This window comes from Hemibagrus wyckioides, linkage group LG15, assembly GCF_019097595.1.
Source record: "Hemibagrus wyckioides isolate EC202008001 linkage group LG15, SWU_Hwy_1.0, whole genome shotgun sequence".
NCBI lineage: Eukaryota > Metazoa > Chordata > Actinopteri > Siluriformes > Bagridae > Hemibagrus > Hemibagrus wyckioides.
Genome location: NC_080724.1, coordinates 5613682 through 5632759, shown reverse-complemented (window position 1 = coordinate 5632759; position 19078 = coordinate 5613682). Strand labels below are relative to the sequence as shown.

The window sequence follows — 19078 nt, the reverse complement described above, 5'->3', positions numbered from 1 at the left end:
TCTGATTAATGCATGTCGCCATGGCTTGCTGGCATTATTTGGTTTTTATTAATATAACCGCATAAAACAAGAAAATAAATGATAAAGCAAGAATTGAATTGCTTTATCATACATTTACTTTTTGATTCTCATTTATCAATTTTATTCAGTGTCGGTGACATCAGACTGGTTTTCACAAGCTGCCACACACATTTCAGTTTTACATATAAGGTGAAAAGATTTTTATATTTTCACTGAAAATATGTGAAAATATTTAATATTTTGCATCTCAATCTTAGAACAATTTCTGCTCAGGTGCTGTCAAAAAAGACTTGACCCATGACTGCAAATCGAGCACTGAAACTTTGCATTGGGCAGGAGAGACGAAATTTATTTCTTCTCTCTACAGGGCTTAATATGACACTTTCTGAATTTCTGTCTTCCAAAGACTCCTCTGATTGAACCACAGAAGGGTTATAGCGCTCTGCCAGGTTCAGAAGGATGTCCTGTAGCTCCAAATGCTCATCTTGGTCCTTGCTGCAGCAATGCAGAGCAGCTGGATCAATTGGATGTGCCTCTGTATTAAATATGTAACCCCCAGCCCCCAGAATGCAGTCCCCATGTGCCCCGCCCAGCTCATATGTTGTGCCTGTGTTGTGAATAAAGTTGTCAGGATCAAACAGCAAATAAAGGTACTTGATAGTTTCAGCCAAGAAGAATGACTCCATCCGGTTGTCCAGTTTGTGGTCTCTTACATCCTTCACCTTTGGAAATATAAAAATAAAAACAAACAAGAAAAGTTATAAAGGCATCAGCTTTAGAGGGTTAATACATTTAACTCCAGAATTAATAAAAAACATTCTTATGAATGTACAAAAATATTGACTGCCATTAAATGTCACCTGGATCGCTGAATAATCAGCACTAATTATTCACCATGAGATTTTACACTTTATACTAGGTGTAAATATTTGACTTTGGTCCCTTCTAACACCAACAAAAGTTTAGAATTTCATGTTTTGCATTAGGTGCTTATCAGGAAATGTTTTCCATTCTCTTTTTATCGTTTTTGGCTCTCTGCTTTTTCTAAATTCTCTTACACTGCTTTCACACTAGAGAGTGACAAACCACAGCCATTTATTTCCTATGTAAATTATATGGAGCCACAATTTCGACAGCAGCATGACAAGCAACAGGTAAGCTGAATTTTTTTTTGCATGTAACATGCAAACCAAAAGAATCAATTTTCACTTTGATTAGTTGTAGACTTATGTTAATTTATTCAAGTAGTTAAAAGCTGTGCAAATACTTATCAGACATAACATTAAAACAATGAAACTGTAAAGTGAATAGCATTGATTCTCTCATTATAATGTGTTGAAAGCAGGAATAATGGACAAGCATCTGTACAACTCTGACAAGGTCCATTTTTAAGGCTAAATGGCTGGGCCAGAGCTAGGTCGTGAGCATTTAAACTCAGTGATGGGCATGGGGAATGAAAGCTAGCCAGTCTAGTCTGATCCCAAAGAAGAGCTACTGTAGCACAAATTGCTGAAAAGTTTTATGCTGTCTAGGATAGAAACATGTCAGAACACAACACATTACAGTTTGCTGAGTATGGAGCAGCATAACTAGTCAGAGTGCCCATGCACCCTGCCACAACACAAAAACTGTTCAGAAATGGTTTGAGGAACATGACAAAAGAGTTCAAGATGTTGACTTGGCCTCTTCTTTCTTTCATTCATTTATTTTTTCCCTCACATTTATTCGAATGGTTTCTCTTTTTTAGTTTATTTCACTGGCTATATACACCGATCAGGCATAACATTATAACCACTGAGAGGTGAAGTGAATAACACTGATTATCTCATCACAGCACCTGTTAGTGGGTGGGATATATTAGGCAGCAAGTAAAAATTTTGTCAAAGCTGACGAGTTAGAAGCAGGAAAAATGGACTAGCATAAGGCTTTGAACAAGTTTGACAAGAGCCAAATTGTGATGTGACTGAATCAGAGCATCTCCAAAACTGCAGTGGGGTGTTCCCGGTCTAAAGTGTTCAGTATCTCTCAAAAAAAGGTCCAAGGAAGAAACAGTGGTGAACCAGTGATAGGGTCACGGGTGGCCAAGGCTCACTGATGCACATGGGGAGTGATGGCTGGTCAGTGTGATCTGATCCAACAGACAAGCTACTGCTGCTCAAATTGCTCACGTTAATGCTGGTTCTGATAGAAAGGTGTCAGAATACACAATGCAGTTTGTTGTGTATGGGGCTGCAGACCAGTCAGGGCGCAACAATGGGCACATGAGCATCAGAACTGGACCACAGATACAATGGAAGAAGATGGCCTGGTCTGATGAATCACGTTTTCTTTTACAACACGTGGATGGATGGCTGCGTGTGCGTCGCTTACCTGGGGAACACATGGCACCAGGATGCACTATGGGAAGAAGGAAAGCTGGCAGAGGCAGTGTCATGCTTTGGGCAATATTCTGCTGGGAAACCTTGGGTCCTGCCATCCATGTGGAAGTTACTTTAACATGTACCACCTTCCTAAGCACTGGATAGCAGGATAATGCACCGTGAAACAAAGCAAAAATGGTTCAGGAATGGTTTGATGAGCACAACAAAGACTTTGAGGTGTTGACGTTGCCTCCAAATTCCCCAGATATCAATCCTCTCGAGCATCTGTGGGATGTGCTGAACAAACAAGTCTGATCTATGGAGGCCCCACCTTGCAACTAGGATCTGCTGCTAACATCTTGGTGCCAGATACCGCAGCATACCTTCAGAGGATCGACAGATCAGGGCTGTTTTGGCAGCAAAAGGGGGACCAACACAATATTAGGTGGTAGTCATAATGTTATGGCTGATCGTTAGTGAGTGGGATATATTGTGCAGTGAGTGAGCATTTTTTCCTCAAAGTTGATGTGTTAGAAGCAGGTGTCTGGAGACAGAAACCTAGTGATTGTAGTAATTGTAAATGTCTTAATGTCTTATGTTTTCCTAAGTTTAAACTGTGTGGAGAAAACTGGGTTAGCATTCAAGTACTCACACTTGCAAATCCGCATTTAACATAGCTTATCTTCTCTATGGACTCTACCACATCACGTCCTAGCTGAAGAAATGTTGGGTTACCCGTGGCCTTATACAGGTACATTGCACTCTCTATCAACTCTGGGGGGAGAAAAAGCAATTATGTTTTATATTTATATAACATTTAAAATTTAACATTAAATATTTTAAATTAAACAAATATTTAATTATATTTTACTGATGTTTTACTTTAGTTATATGCACAGCCTTACAATGGAAAAAAAAATTGCAATTTTATTCAAAAAATCGAAATTATTAATCAAAAAATTTACAGCCACAGCTTGGTAGTTGAAGAATGTCTTTTAGAACTCACAATGCAACATCACTTAACAACTCAAACTTACTTGCAGTCTATCAGTGACATAAAAGAATGCCAAAATTTATGCAATGATAAATACAGGTACAAAGAAAGGCTCTTCAGAGTGCAGTAATCCTTCATCTCCTAGCAACATGTGGCCTATTAACACCCAATCTTACACTAAAAACCTAATTCATGCAATGAGCACGCAATGAACTTTATAACTTAATAAAAAATCATGACATACAATCACACATTTTTCACTATTTTGTTGCTGTCCTGGTTTCCTGTAATATGCATGTACCTGGTCGCAGAGGATATCCTTCTCGCTTGTCAACAGTATAGCCCTGAGGAATGCTGTAGAACTCTGGAAGGCCACCAAACTGACGCCACACTGTACAGTAGTTATGGAAGGTCCTTGTCGCACTCTCAACATCCCCTACGAGACTCTAAAATTGTTTCATACAAACCAAATACACACACTGAGTTAACTAGTACACCAAGAGACTGTTGAATGATTCAAATATAAAGCAGAAAGATCTAGTTTACATGATCTAGAGGACACTATCTTTGCTCTCACCTGCAGACCAGGCCAGAAAGCCTCCAGAGATTGAAATATAGGCATGGAAACTGTACCCTTATGCATTTGTACCCATAAATACCAGTCATCAAACTTTGTGTAGTTCTTTATGGACTTATCAAACTCTACAAAACAAAAACAGTACAATTTAAATGACAAAGAGTTATTAATATGCCTTGATATTTTGAAGAATTGAAATTCTTGAAATTATTGAAATATGGCACAACACACAAAAATAGCAATAATGGTAATATAGAGTATCATGTCTAAATACCAGAAAACATGTTCAGAAGTTCTTCATCTTGCAGCATGATTGCACCCTTTAACAAGTACTCAAAGTATGAATCAATTCCTGCCCCAATTCCTGCATCTTGAGCGACCCATTTTGATGTAATGACATCAATGTGGTTCCCAACCTGAAAAGAAATACTGTGATTAATTTTAAAATTATTAACCCTTAACTCATTTTAGCAGTATGTACCTTTAATGTTGCAATGAAGAAGAAGTAAAGACATCAAACAGCTATTAACTGTACCAGAAAATATTGCTTTCTATCGGTAACCGTCTGTCTTTCTGTCAGTCAGTCACCCTTTTTTCTGTTTTCTTGAGATATCCAAACAGGACCAATGCCAAATTGTTTTACTCTGGGCTAATGGTGTTGCTATAGAGCAGCACAGCACAGTTTTACTTTTGAGGCCATATCTCAAGAATTGTGAGGCTTAAAGATAAATTATTTTTTCTCAGTTGGCTAATCAATTTACAATTTGGACCAGTTAGCACCAATCACTTAGATGTTTTGCTAATTTGCTAATAATGCAAAACCTTCTATTTAGATCTAGTCAAAAAATAAATAATTTTTTGTCCCATTTTCATAAAGCTGCCAACAAATGGCTCAGGAAAGTTTCTTCCTCAATTATCCCTTATTAATAGGGGTGGAGTGATGTTCAGAAAGTCCAACTGAACTGAAACTTTCATTCAGCATGAATGAAATTGAATCCAAATTCTAGAGCTGCATATTAATATTCTTAAAACATTCTTAAAACATTGGGTAAGAAGTACACTAATGACCTACTGTTTCCACTGACATTCTAATCTCATTTCTTGTAGCATAGCTGCAAATGACTGTCTGCAAGCTGCAATGACTTGTTCACAATATACTGTGTCTGTTCCTCAAGCTAAACAAAAATGTAGAAACACTCAAAAAATAATTTTAGTAACCTGATTTGCATAAAATTAGATAATAGTGAAAGCACATCCAGCACCTTTGATCTGAAGCTGATTTGTAACCTGATTTGCATAAAATTAGATCATAGTGAATGCACATCCAGCACCTTTGATTGGTTGGTAAATATTATATCTCTTGCAGCTAAAGCACTGTAATAATTGATAATTATTACTGATCAGGAGTTTAGCAGGACCATGGATTAAACCAAATAAGTAATATAATAGCATTAAAGGAAGCTTGTCCCCTCTGATATAGTTATTTACATCAGCCATGCCTAACAGGCTGGGAAGGAGGTGTCCCAGTTATTTATAATGATAAGCTAGGTGCCGAATAAAAACCTAGACTTTACATTAACTTAACATACACTATATTGCCAAAAGTATTCGCTCACCCATCCAAATAATCAGAATCAGGTGTTCCAATCACTTCCATGGCCACAGGTATATAAAATCAAGCACCTAGGCATGCAGACTGTTTTTACAAACATTTGTGAAAGAATGGGTCGCTCTCAGGAGCTCAGTGAATTCCAGCGTGGAACTGTGATAGGATGCCACCTGTGCAACAAATCCAGTCGTGAAATTTCCTCGCTCCTAAATATTCCACAGTCAACTGTCAGCTGTATTATAAGAACGTGGAAGTGTTTGGGAACGACAGCAACTCAGCCACGAAGTGGTAGGCCACGTAAACTGACGGAGCGGGGTCAGCGGATGCTGAGGCGCATAGTGCGAAGAGGTCACCAACTTTCTGCAGAGTCAATCGCTAAAGACCTCCAAACTTCATGTGGCCTTCAGATTAGCTCAACAGTGGGCAGAGAGCTTCATGGAATGGGTTTCCATGGCCGAGCAGCTGCATCCAAGCCATACATCACCAAGTGCAATGCAAAGCGTCGGATGCAGTGGTGTAAAGCACGCCGCCACTGGACTCTAGAGCAGTGGAGACGCATTCTCTGGAGTGACGAATCGCGCTTCTCCATCTGGCAATCTGATGGACGAGTCTGGGTTTGGCGGTTGCCAGGAGAACGGTACTTGTCTGACTGCATTGTGCCAAGTGTAAAGTTTGGTGGAGGGGGGATTATGGTGTGGGGTTGTTTTTCAGGAGCTGGGCTTGGCCCCTTAGTTCCAGTGAAAGGAACTCTGAATGCTTCAGCATACCAAGACATTTTGGACAATTCCATGCTCCCAACTTTGTTTGAACAGTTTGGAGCTGGCCCCTTCCTCTTCCAACATGACTGTGCACCAGTGCACAAAGCAAGGTCCATAAAGACATGGATGACAGAGTCTGGTGTGGATGAACCTGACTGGCCTGCACAGAGTCCTGACCTCAACCCGATAGAACACCTTTGGGATGAATTAGAGTGGAGACTGAGAGCCAGGCCTTCTCGTCCAACATCAGTGTGTGACCTCACAAATGCGCTTCTGGAAGAATGGTCAAAAATTCCCATAAACACACTCCTAAACCTTGTGGACAGCCTTCCCAGAAGAGTTGAAGCTGTTATAGCTGCAAAGGGTGGACTGATGTCATATTGAACCCTATGGATTAGGAATGGGATGTCACTTAAGTTCATATGCGAGTCAAGGCAGGTGAGCGAATACTTTTGGCAATATAGTGTATGTAGCTACAAAAACGTAAGTCTATCGGATTTGATTTCAAACCTAGTTGTTTCTTTAGACACAGCATATATTGTGTGAGCGATATTCCTTTTGATAAATTAGAAGAAGTTAAAACAATCCACTAGGAAATTATAATGTAAACGGCAGTATTTCAATTACCACTGGAGGAAAGCCAGAAAATCTCTTAGTTCTGCTAGATCATCTACCTCCAACCTACTTAAAGATAAATAATCGTAAATGTTTATTAAATACTGAAACAAAACTAATTACAATAAAACCACTGTAGAAAAGCACACAACATAGATATGCGGAAGCAATGACTTCATGAATTATTTTAATGGCAATATTGAGAATATCAGGCAGAAAATTCAAACTATTAATTTAATACCAAACAATTTGATAGCTAGTGGATAGTGGATCTTATTTTGTTATCTTGTGGATAATATTAATGTTTTTGATCAGTGCTTAGCATGTCAGTTCAATTCAACTTTATTTGTTTAGCTCTTTTAACAATGGTCATTGTCTCAAAGCTGCTTTACAGAACATAAGAAACATAGTACAATAGTCTGATTAATGTTTCACTCCCCTTTGAGAGACTGATTTAATTTCATTAATTTTCTTCTTCAAAATCATCAGACAAAACCAGCAATTACCAAACCCCTTCTAAAAATAATCAGAATCAGCTTTATTCATCAAATATTGGCCAAGTCCTTCATACCTTGACAATGGGGACCAGTCATGCTTGCCCCTTTTCACATTCAATAGCACCTACAATGGGTGACCATCAAAACTACATGACCATCAAAACTGGACCATGGAACAATGGAAGAAGCCAACCTTAAATTATTTTTTAAATCATGTGGATGGGAGGGTGTATGTTGCTTACATGAGCAATGTTTTGCAGGGAAACCTTGAAGAGTACTGTAAGTAGAGTACTGAGATATTTAACACAAATTAACTGAAGTTCAAAGAAATTTAGTCTCACAGCCTTAGCTAATATGCACTGGGAAAAACTGGAATCACAATGCTGCTATGGAAAAAACAAACAAACAAAAAAACGGATGTGGGAGACGTATATAAATATCCTCTATAACAGAATTTTTTGTATTCTAACATTGTTCAACAAACATAATGTTAGTAAACTAACAGCGTGTTTTTACTAAAAAATAAAATATAATAATAAAAAGTAATAAATAATAAAGTTCTACTTCCTCTCATTCTGGACCAGCAGGCTAGTTTCCTTCACAAAAGGAAAGTCCTGTATTCTTGTTTCCTTGCTATGCAGTAATCACCATGTGACTGTGCTATCACTTTTGCAGCATATGAAAGGTCCCTGTTATCTCATGCTTATCATTGTTCTTATGCTTGCCTTGTTTAGGAGTTTAGCGATTAGATTCAAGATACTGAGCATATCATCTAATCTGCTACATTTGGTATTGTTAAAATCTGCATGTAAATAGACAGTAAGGGTGTGTCTAATATTTGAATCTAATTTAGTCATGATTTTCTGTGTTGTTAAAAAAGATATGTGGTCTGTTGTTTAAGCTGGTATGTAGCAGTCTGGGTGTTGTGGACACAGAGTAAATTTATCCAAAACCTTATTTCAGAGCAGGATGTCAAATTCTGTGTTCCACCAAGCACCTGATGGACATAACCAGTGGCCAACTGTTTGGATATAAAACAACCTGCAGTCCCCTGCCCTTACTGTAGCATTGTAACAGTGCATGATGAAGCCTTTAAAGGGAGTCATCAAGCCTTCAGGATTTTCCAAAGACAACGGTCTAATTAATGAAAAAAATGTTGTCACTAGTCATTTCTTCTCACATATACAAAGTTTGACAAGAAATAATTATGCCATTTAAACAGTATCTTTACTATAGAGTGCTAGTGTGGCTAACCAGACCATTAAATAAGGCATTACTGAGCATGCTTATTAAAGAAAAGGATGAGGTGGAGTAGACTGAAAACTATTTATTAGTAACAACATTACACAAAACTACTGAAAGGCTCCTTCACAACTTATTAAATACTTAAGCACACATTTTTTCTGTGTTGCTGTGAACCATAATCCAGTGAAGCTTAGACAGTATTCAGATACTGACGCATGGCTATTAAAAATGCATGTAATTTATGTAATAAGAGGATGATCATTAGATCAGTGGAGGGCCCCAACATACTGCTAAAAATTGATCTAAGGGAGTGGTTCTTACCAGGCCAATGTCTGAGCGGGTTTTCCAGAGGGCCTTGAGAGCCTTTCGGGCCACATCTTCAAACACAGGATCGCCAGTGAGATGGCTCAGGGTGGAAAACTCCAGGATAAAAGTGCCAACACCAGCTGTGCAGGTTATGGGAGTTTCAGTGGGGTTGACACCCCTCAGCAGGTTCACTGTTCCATAGGGCATACCAGTGGGTGTGTGGAATGCTAGAGAGGACATTTTCACCATGAGCTTAGCAATGGGTAACTGCTGTTAAGAACTATGTACCTATAAGTATATTTAAAACCTGAAACCTGAAAGCAAGGTTCCTTCCTGAAGGTTCCAAATTACTTGGAACTGTAGGGGTTCATAGAAATACAGTTTATATACATAGCATTCTCCTCCATCAAAATGTCCAATTACTTTTGGACAAAAAAAGTGCTATAATTCTTACACCTTTCACCCAATTTAGATGTAAATTCTTATATTACATATTTATTTCACATATTCCTTATTTAATTTCAGCTATAACATAACTGTGTAGACAGACTAACTGTGTAGACAGCTACAATGACAATAACTTTCTCATTGTCTAAATATTTATGTACCTTACTAGAAGGTACTGCAAGCAAGGAAAAACCAATATCGCATAAACCTATGCCAAAGCATGCATGGGATCACAACCAGACTCCGACAACTAAATCTAAACCTATTTCAACACCATAGTAAAACCATCACTGCACATGCACTGTCACATTATATTGGTACATGACAATTTATTTATTTATTTATTTTATTAATTATTTTCTTGCTATGTTTTTCTACAAAAAACTTTATGAAAGGCAAAAGCAAATGTACAGAAAATTGTTTGCACAGGTTTCTTACACACTGTTCTGTTGTCCTGACTATTTAGCATGCACTGAGATGAGACTGTCAGCTACCTACTTATCAGTTTTGATATAGGCTATGCTCCTCGATCCCTCAAGCAGCATCTACAGAGCAAATCTGCACATCTTTTTATAGTGTTAGCTCATGTCACAGAAAAAATGTGATTCTACTTTCATCTGATTCTTTTGAATAACACACAGAGGACTCCAAGGAAGTTTCTTTCTAAAATCACCTGAAGGGGGTGCTATAATTTACAGATTAGTAAACATCTATTCTCAGTCTCATATGTCACGCCCATAAACTGCTGGATGAACTTCTGATGCACATGGCTCATTAAATTGGAAACACTTCAGGAGTTTCAAAGTCGGCAACTGACTGGTTGGATTCTATAGACTTTCTGCAAGACGTATGCATCACTTTTTTTTTTTAAGGTTCCCCCTGGAAACAAAGGCATTGTGTACTTCCCTCATGGAAGAGAGAAGCATGTTTATAACTGTGACATTAAATGCTAAGCACAATGACTCTCTGAATTATTTGAAGTTCACGGTATAGACTCATTAATTTGCATGACATGAAATGAAAGATCTAAGGTTGCACGCTGTTCTGTTTTTATAGGGACATTGACTAAACATTTTCATCTTGCTAAACATAACACTGAACAAAACAAACAGTGATTGGTTGTTTTACATGCCAGCCAGGCATCCTCTTTGGTGGTCCTTGGCCTATAAAAGCTGCTATGGAGTCCAGACATTCTGCCATCAGTCTGAAGGTCTGGCTATGAGAGACTAGTAAACACCTAATCTTTGAACCACTCAACATCAAATTATGAATTGTCTTTATGATGATTCACTGCTAGAATGTGATTTGATGTAACAAAATTTTTGTTATGTGGTTTGGACTCACCTGGGAGAAGTTTGCGTGCTGCATCCTCAGCTAAGCGGAGAAGAGGACCAGAGCAAGGCCAGCCCTCTTCTACAGCAATCCCAGCCTGTTTGGACAACAGATGAGCTGAGAGGAGACCACCAACCACTGCAGAAGCCGAAACACAGATGAAAACTAACATTAGCAAGTAAAGCACACTGTCGACAATTTAAGAAATTTAACAAATTATTATGCACATGAAGTTTTTGTTTGTTTATCCTAATCAGTTAATACGATTAAGGATTTTTTAAATCCTCAACCATTATATTATAATGTGGGTGTTGGTACAAGCAACACTGCTGATGATGACAACAGCTTTAGGGGCAGTGGTGGTTCAAGTTGTTAAGCTTCAAGCTCCAGCAACACCAAGCTCCATTGTTGGGCAATTGAGCAAAGCCTCTTCATAACCCACTCAATAACCCTCTCTTCTCCAGGGGCTCTGAATCATAGGTGTCCCTGCGCTCTGCCCGCAACTTCCTCAGCTGGGATATGTGAAGAAAAGAATTCCACTGTAGTGTAATGTATGGACGATTGCTTTTTCTAATATTTTGCAAACAACTCAAAAAATACACTGTTTCAAATTATTATGCACATTGCAGATTGAACATCTCATCCAGTGAACTTCCAATGTACAGTTTATGCCTGTATTTATTTTGAGGATGCTATTATTGGATCGCAGAGCTGCTGTTTTAAAGTATATTGTCACCCACCCTCATAGATCCTCCTTTTAATGATGCTCCATAAGTTGTCAATAGGGTTAAGGCCAGGGGATGATGATGTTTTCTCCCCTTATGCCTATGGTAATCAAGGAGTCAACAGTGTTTTTGCAGCATGGGATGGTGCATTGTCCTGCATGAGAATAATTTTATTCCGAAAGGCACAATTTTTCTTTTTATACCATGGCAGAAAATGGTCAGTTAGAAACTGCATGACCGTTATGTGTCAAATCCACTCACTATTCCTGCCCAAAAGATCACTCTGGACACCTTGCTGAAGTCACAAGAACAGGAACGTTTGTCCATTCACCAACTATCCATAACTCTATCCATCTGGCCCTCCAGTGTAGCACCGCATTCCTCAGTGAATAAATCTGAAAATTTGTCTTCATGTATTTCTGAGCCCACTGAAATGTTTCTCTTTGTGAGCATTGGTTAGGGGTGGTCAAAATATAGGATCCTATATCGAGAGGTTCTTTGGACTCCAGGCACCAACAGCTTCAAATATCTGTTTACTGTTCAACAGTGGCTTTTTTTTTTATAGCTACCCTTTTAATACTTTTAATTTGCCTGACAGATGTGTGTCATTCTGCTTATTCAACACCGATGAGAATTCTGTGAAGACTGTATTATCATGAGTGCAAACTTGCCAAGGAAAAAAAAAAACAGACACAATTTTACTATGGAAACTACAGTGGCTGAGAACTTCGAAATAAAATAACAAATCAGAAAACAAAATAAATCTAAAAACAAAGTAACAACTCAGAAAAAAAACCCAGATACACAAACAAAATAAAGTCAATTCAAACAAACCGGAAAGGTAGGCATAGTTTGCAAATGGCATTCTTACCGATGATTGGAAAAGACTGTCATTCAAAATATACAGGAAGTACAGCAGGCTGCAGCAGTAGAAAGTCGATTTGTGTGTGTATGAATGCAGTTCTGCTCTTATAGCATTCCCTAAGTCGTTTAATCTGGAATAGTTTTATCTTCGAAAAACACCTGCATTCTTCAGCTGTGTTTTTAGAGATTGCAAGCTAATCTTTATGCTATGATATCAGAATCAGAAAAAGTTTTATTGCCAGGTACAGCAAAGGGTCAGCAAAGAGCACTTTACAGTACTAGGAATTTGTCAGGTGCAAACATATACACAGGTGAAATATGAAATATGCCATCAGGACATCCAAAATCATGGCATATGAGTGTCCTTCCACAAAGTAGCATTGATTGAATTGTATGTGGAGCATTTGTTGGTCTTTCTGTAGATGACACTGTAGCTGTGACTAAACAATAATGTATTAGAACAAGCACATACATGTTACCTTATTTCAAGAATTCAACCGAACTGTGGTAATAACAATGTTTTAGCCACACTAACATGGCTGCAGTTAGCCATACTGCTATTAAGACAAGTATCAATATAGTAATCAATATTAATATCAAACCTGTCTGTTTTTAGCTGAATGGAACAAACATTGCTAGATTTTCTTTATTTAAGTAATAAACTCATCACAGCTGCCTATTTACCTTGACAAGCTTGAAACTCAAGTGTACCGGCAAGACTAACAGAGTATGGAATATTCAGTGATTGTCAATCACACTGGAGAGTTCAAAACGACTTCATGTCAATCATTTCAGATTCATGTCTCACTTAGCTTTGTGGACATTTTATTAGAGAAAAAAGAAGCCTGATGTTGGCAGGTTTGCATTCCAAAGCTGGTTGCCCCTTTGCTGTTAAAACAGCCTATTTCGAACATAGCTGAGGGAATTTCTGTCCAATCAGCCAAAGAGCATCAGTGAAGCTGATCACTAGCATTGGGGAAGCATGCATGGGTTGCAGTTGCCATTCCAATCCAACCCATGGGTGCTCAGTGGGTTGAGGTGAGAGATCTGTGCAGTCCACTCATGTTATTCTATATGTTTTGTGAGCAGCTGCACTGTCAAGTTTGAACAAGTTTGGGCTAGCACCAGTTAAGTGAAGTTTAAAAAAAAAAAAAAGAACAGAAGGCCCTCATATTGGTGTGATAGTCAGGTGTCTACTTACGTTTGTCAGTATAGCACATGTCCTTTGACACATGTAAGAAGTATAATGACTCAACAGCATAAAGCATCTGGTTTTTGGTAAGCATTTTGATTTCATTTTGTTCTACTGCAATTCTTAAACCCAGCCTAAATCAATCAAGGTGCTTCTCACCTCGTATGTTCGTCTCAAACACTGAGGCATTTACATCAATGTCAAAATTCACACTGTCCTGTAGAAGAGCAGCCACCCGTTGAAACTCAGTGTGGTTCCCTAGTATCTGAGAGAATAAGGAGAGAATGGAATTCAAAAGCTTTAACAAACAAAATAAATCCGTACATAAATACATACAAACGAACAAATCTGTAAACAAATGCATACCAGCAAGGTATCCAGGGCATCAATAAGAGTAAGTGAAAAACTGGTATTGGAATAGAAAATATAATAGATTTATGTCATAATTATGAAAATGCATGTTGACATGTAACATGGTCATTTAATTTAACTTGTAAATTGGTTTTTATACCTGCCCCATGTATCCTGTCCATCGCATGTTAAAGGCCGAAGCTCGTCATATGGATATGCATGCTCCAAGTAGTTGTTGTAGGCATGGTAAAACATAGACTTTATTCTGTCTCTGATGAGTGAAACAGTCAGAGAAAATCACTTGCAAGTCTGAAAATTAATTGCAGATCTACCAACCTCTGAACAAGTACATAACTGAAGATCAGAACAAATGCCGGGGTAGCCTTTACCACAGTTTGCATAAATGAATGTGAACAATAGTAAATGCCTATAAATTAGGTCTTATCTAGATGCTAAAAAATTCAATATAACGAGTAATAGGTCAACAATTTTATTTGATGTGATTTAGTGTGCAGACATAAATGACCAAAGTTGCTCCAAAGCATGAAAGAATTTTTTTTCCGATGTCAATGACATATGTTTTATGTCAGCCGACTATAAATTAACAAATATAAAACTTTGGATCTTTTAAGAAATTAAAGACATTAAAAAGAAATTAAAGACTTATACTAGATAACAGTCCCCTCTAGCATGAGTTTAACAATACTGTTTAACAATATGTATTAATATGTACATCTCCACATTGACGGGGACAGTAAAACAAAATAAGCAATAGTTTTTATCTACCATAGTAGTTTACCGATTTTGGTATGAAAAGGAAATGGAGATGTAAATGGTTGACTGCTCTTTGCATACTATGGTTATGTTCAGTGTTGTACAAAGTTCTGTTTTAGGCCCACTAGTTTTCTCCTCATATATGCTACCTATATGCTACCTTTTGCTAATACCATGTTTATTAACAATTATTCGTAAACATGGTATTAGCTTCCACTGTTATGGTGATGACACATAGTTATGTGTTTCAGCAAAGCCAGATGAGAGGCCCCAGCTTAATAAGATTAAAGAATGTGTAAAGGACAGTGAATGCTTACTAACTTCCTCCTGCTTATTTCTGACAAGACAGAAGTGCTTGTACTAGGACCACATGCAGCATTTCTGTTTCATCCTGTACAGCAGTAAAAGACCTTGGTGTGACTATTGACTCCAGTCTTTCATGTAGATAATATAACTAGGGTAACATTCTTTCATGTCAGAAATATGTCCAAGATAAGAAATAGAGTGTCAATAAATAATGCAGAAAAACTAGTTCATGCTTTTGTTACTTCCTAGGTTGGATTACTGTATTGCCATATTGTCTGGATGTTCCAGTAGGAGCATAAACAAGCTCTAGTTAGTCCAGAACACAGCAGCCAGAGTCCTAGTACCTCAAGTAGCAAAGGGTACAGCAGGGGGAAGAGCTTTCTCTTTCAAAGCCCCACAGTTATGGAACAGCCTTCTAATTACTGTCCAGGACTCAGACAAAGTCCAGACTAAAACACATTTGTTTAGTTAAGATTTGAGCAGATCTGGAGAGGTAAATGAGCAGATCTGGTTCATGTGCACTCTGATTTCCCCCTAAACCTAATGCAATAAATAAATAAACAAACAAACAAACAAACAAACAAACAAACAAATAAATAAATAAATAAATAAATAAATGTGTATTTACACAATTCATCATAGTTCTCAGATATGGCATAGTTCTCAAAATATGGAAATCTGTATTTATTGGGGGAAAAATCATATCCCTGCATATGATGAAGCTTGCTATTCAGTGAAATCAAAACTCAAATGTAAGTGCAAATTGATATTTTTAATCACACTGTCCTGGCCTAAAATGAGAAAATTATTTGATACTTAAGACCATTTTAAAACATTAACAATATAGGATTTATTCCAATAATAAAAACAAATTATTTATACTTCTGCATGCCATCTTTTTTTTTTTTTTTTTTTTTTTTTGACTTTTTTGACATGTTTTTTACCCATGCTGCAACTTTCTGTAATATGCTCGTTATACAAGTTGACAGAGCATTTCTGGCATTTTTGATCACATAGAGTGTGCATGAGTGTATCTTTTGGTATCATTCATTTTGTTACATTCGCAATTCACTTGAGCTTTGACACAAGCATTTTAATGCATATATTATATGGCATACAGTGCATACAATGAATAAATCTAACTGAACTCATTACCAGGGTGTTAAAGCCTGGCTGAGGTTTTGCTCATTGATGCTGCATTGCAACATTCAACTAAGAGCTCGCCCCCTGGACCAGCATTTTTTGTTTATTTAGGGATGAAATCTTTTCTTGAAAGCGCTACATGAATGTATTTAAAACCATAAACTAACAGTCCTTGAAAGGCTTAATGAAACATTTTACATACAACTGAAAATTGCAGCTCAATATGAAAAATGAGTCCATATGGTGATTTCAAGCGACTTTGTGAGAATGCGTTGTTTACTTTCCCCGGAAAAGTTAAGAATAATGCAAACAAACTTCGTTGTAAATAAATTACTTGTTATTATTTATTAGCTACTTAGCTATAAGAATACCAGGCTAACTAATGTGTATTTTGATTGGTTAGATAGCGTACCTGTACTGAGACATTTCCTGCTTAGTGAAGTCATGGCTATTAATCGGAGACAAGTATGCTGCGCAGAAAATGGCGTTAAGCAGGAAAGTAAGCATGAAGCTGTGATAAGTTAGCAATCTTAATCTATATGATAACTCAAAAACTTATTTATTATAAGACACTTAAGATATCTCTATAGCTCAGTTGATACCGGAAGTACAGTTGTCGCGCATGCTCACAAAAGCATGCACATGGTTGAAGTACAATGACGCAGTCAATTTTCTCGGAAGTCGTAATTACGGGTTGCTCTGTCCGCGTTCTTTGCCAGATTAATGTCGCGTATGTACAGGACAATGAAACTGAAACGCCTGGTTTTAGACCACAATAATTCATTAGTATGGTGTAGGGCCTCCTTTTGTGGCCAGTACAGCATCAATTCGTCTTGGGAATGACAGATACAAGTCCTGCACAGTGGCCAGAGGGATTTTGAGCTATTCTTCTTGCAGAATAGTGGACAGTTCACTACGTAATGCTGGTGGAGGAAAACGTTTCCTGACTCGCTCCTCCAAAACACCCCAAAGTGGCTCAATAATATTTAGATCTGGTGACTGTGCAGGCCATGGGAGATGTTCAACTTTCATGTTCATCAAACCACTCTGTCACCAGTCTTGCTGTGTGTATTGGTGCATTATCATCCTGATACACAGCACCGCCTTCAGGATACAATGTTTGAACCATTGGGTGCACATGGTCCTCCAGAGTGGTTCAGTAGTCCTTGGCAGTGACGCGCCCATCTAGCACAAGTATTGGGCCTAGGGAATGCCATGATATTGCAGCCCAAACCATCACTGATCCACCCCCTGCTTCACTCTGGGCATGCAACAGTCTGGGTGGTATGCTTCTTTGGGGCTTCTCCACACCGTAACTCTCCCGGATGTGGGAAAGACAGTGAAGGTGGACTCATCAGAGAACAATACATGTTTCACATTGTCCACAGCCCAAGATTTTCGCTGCTGGCACCATTGAAACCGACGTTTGGCATTGGCACGAGTGACCAAAGGTTTGGCTATAGCAGCCCGGCCATGTACATTGACCCTGTGGAGCTCCCGACGGACAGTTTTGGTGGAAACAGGAGAGTTGAAGTGCACATTTAATTCTGCAGTGAGTTGGGCAGCTGTGGTTTTATGTTTTTGGGATACAATCTGGGTTAGCACCCGGACATCCCTTTCAGACAGCTTCCTCTTGCGTCCACATTTACTCCTGTTGGATGTGGTTCGTCCTTCTTGGTGGTATGCTGACATTACCCTGGATACCGTGGCTCTTGATACATCACAAAGACTTGCTGTCTTAGTCACAGATGCGCCAGCGAGACGTGCACCAACAATTTGTCCTCTTTTGAACTCTGATATATCACCCATAATGTTGTGTGCATTGCAATATTTTAAGCAAAACTGTGCTATTACTCTGCTAATTAAACCTTCACACTGCTCTTACTGGTGGAATGTGCAATCAATGAAGATTGGCCACCAGGCTGGTCAAATTTAGCCATGAAACCTCCAACACTAAATTGGCCAGTGTTTCAGTTTCATTGTCCAACCCCTGTAGGTGCAAATAGTTGAATTTTCTAATCATATATGTTTGTAATTTTAAAGTAAATGTGAAATAAAACAATGTGCCTCCAAGTTCACCTCTCTTTTGTATTGCAGTGGCTGAAATGCTTTCAAAGAAATAAAACAAATCTTAATGGCTTAAACATGATGGGAAACCAGAATTTATCAGTTCACTGATGACACAATACTGGTTTTGGAGAAATGAAAGAGAAATTCCAGTAATATTAAAAATATTTTATATTATTAAATATTATAAATATATTATTAAATATTATATTATAATATCTGAACAATATTCAGAATATAAAAAAATGCAAATAAATAACTTTACCTGATAAGTAATGTTAAATAAGTAAATAATTAAACTGATTCTGATTTTTTGGCTTTTCATGAGTGCTGCTTATAAAAAAAAAGTTTATTTAGATCAATATACCCTGCGTATTTAATATCTACTCCTCAAACTATTAAAAATATTGTTGACTTAATTTCTACTTCTACAAAATAATTTATCTTGTAGTGGTAGGTGATTATGAAATGAATCTACTCCACTTGAATGTGTGTGGTTTAGGGTTAGCACTCTTGCACTCTACAGAACTGTATACTGGTTGGCACTGCTCTGTGTAACAATACTGTATTGTACTGTCTGATTTGTACTACTTGCACACATGCACTTTTTGTGGAACTGTGTTAATGTACTTAGTCCTTAGTTCTCTGTTGTTATATGTAGCACCATGGTCATGGAGGAATGTTGTTTGATTTCACTATGTATTGCAGCATCTGTATATGGTTGAAACGACAAGAAAAGCTTTGTGATTTGACTTGAAGACTCCAGATCAGACAAGGAAACAAGAAAGAAGAAAAAAACAGTGGCAGGGAAACTCAAAAGGTATTACAGAAGAAAGAAACACCTAAAAGTTGCGTTGGATATAACACCATCAAGTGAGGAAGATGATGCACCTCA

General features: G+C 37.9%; 1 protein-coding gene across 1 annotated transcript; it reads right to left on the bottom strand.

Annotated features, from left to right (window-relative positions):
• On the bottom strand, positions 1–16751 carry edem2 (ER degradation enhancer, mannosidase alpha-like 2). The gene is made up of 11 exons (XM_058409791.1): positions 16529–16751; positions 14054–14164; positions 13909–13948; positions 13702–13807; positions 10774–10899; positions 8998–9209; positions 4227–4368; positions 3953–4077; positions 3677–3821; positions 3034–3155; positions 1–743 (listed from the first exon to the last, which is right to left on the bottom strand). The coding sequence occupies exons 1-11, from the start codon at positions 16621–16623 to the stop codon at positions 291–293; spliced, it is 1677 nt and encodes a 558-aa protein (XP_058265774.1). The 5' UTR covers positions 16624–16751; the 3' UTR covers positions 1–290.
• Between the last annotated feature and the right edge of the window lie 2327 nt (positions 16752–19078).

Bases quoted from the DNA above. Each gene is read 5' to 3' on its own strand.
- edem2 (XM_058409791.1), bottom strand. From the start codon at position 16,623: ATGCTTACTTTCCTGCTTAACGCCATTTTCTGCGCAGCATACTTGTCT. The intron at 14,165-16,528 runs GTACGCTATCTA...TTCACTCATCAG, and splicing joins CAGGAAATGTCTCAGTACAG to AGACAGAATAAAGTCTATGT. The intron at 744-3,033 runs GTGAGTACTTGA...ATATTTCCAAAG, and splicing joins TTAAATGCGGATTTGCAAGT to GTGAAGGATGTAAGAGACCA.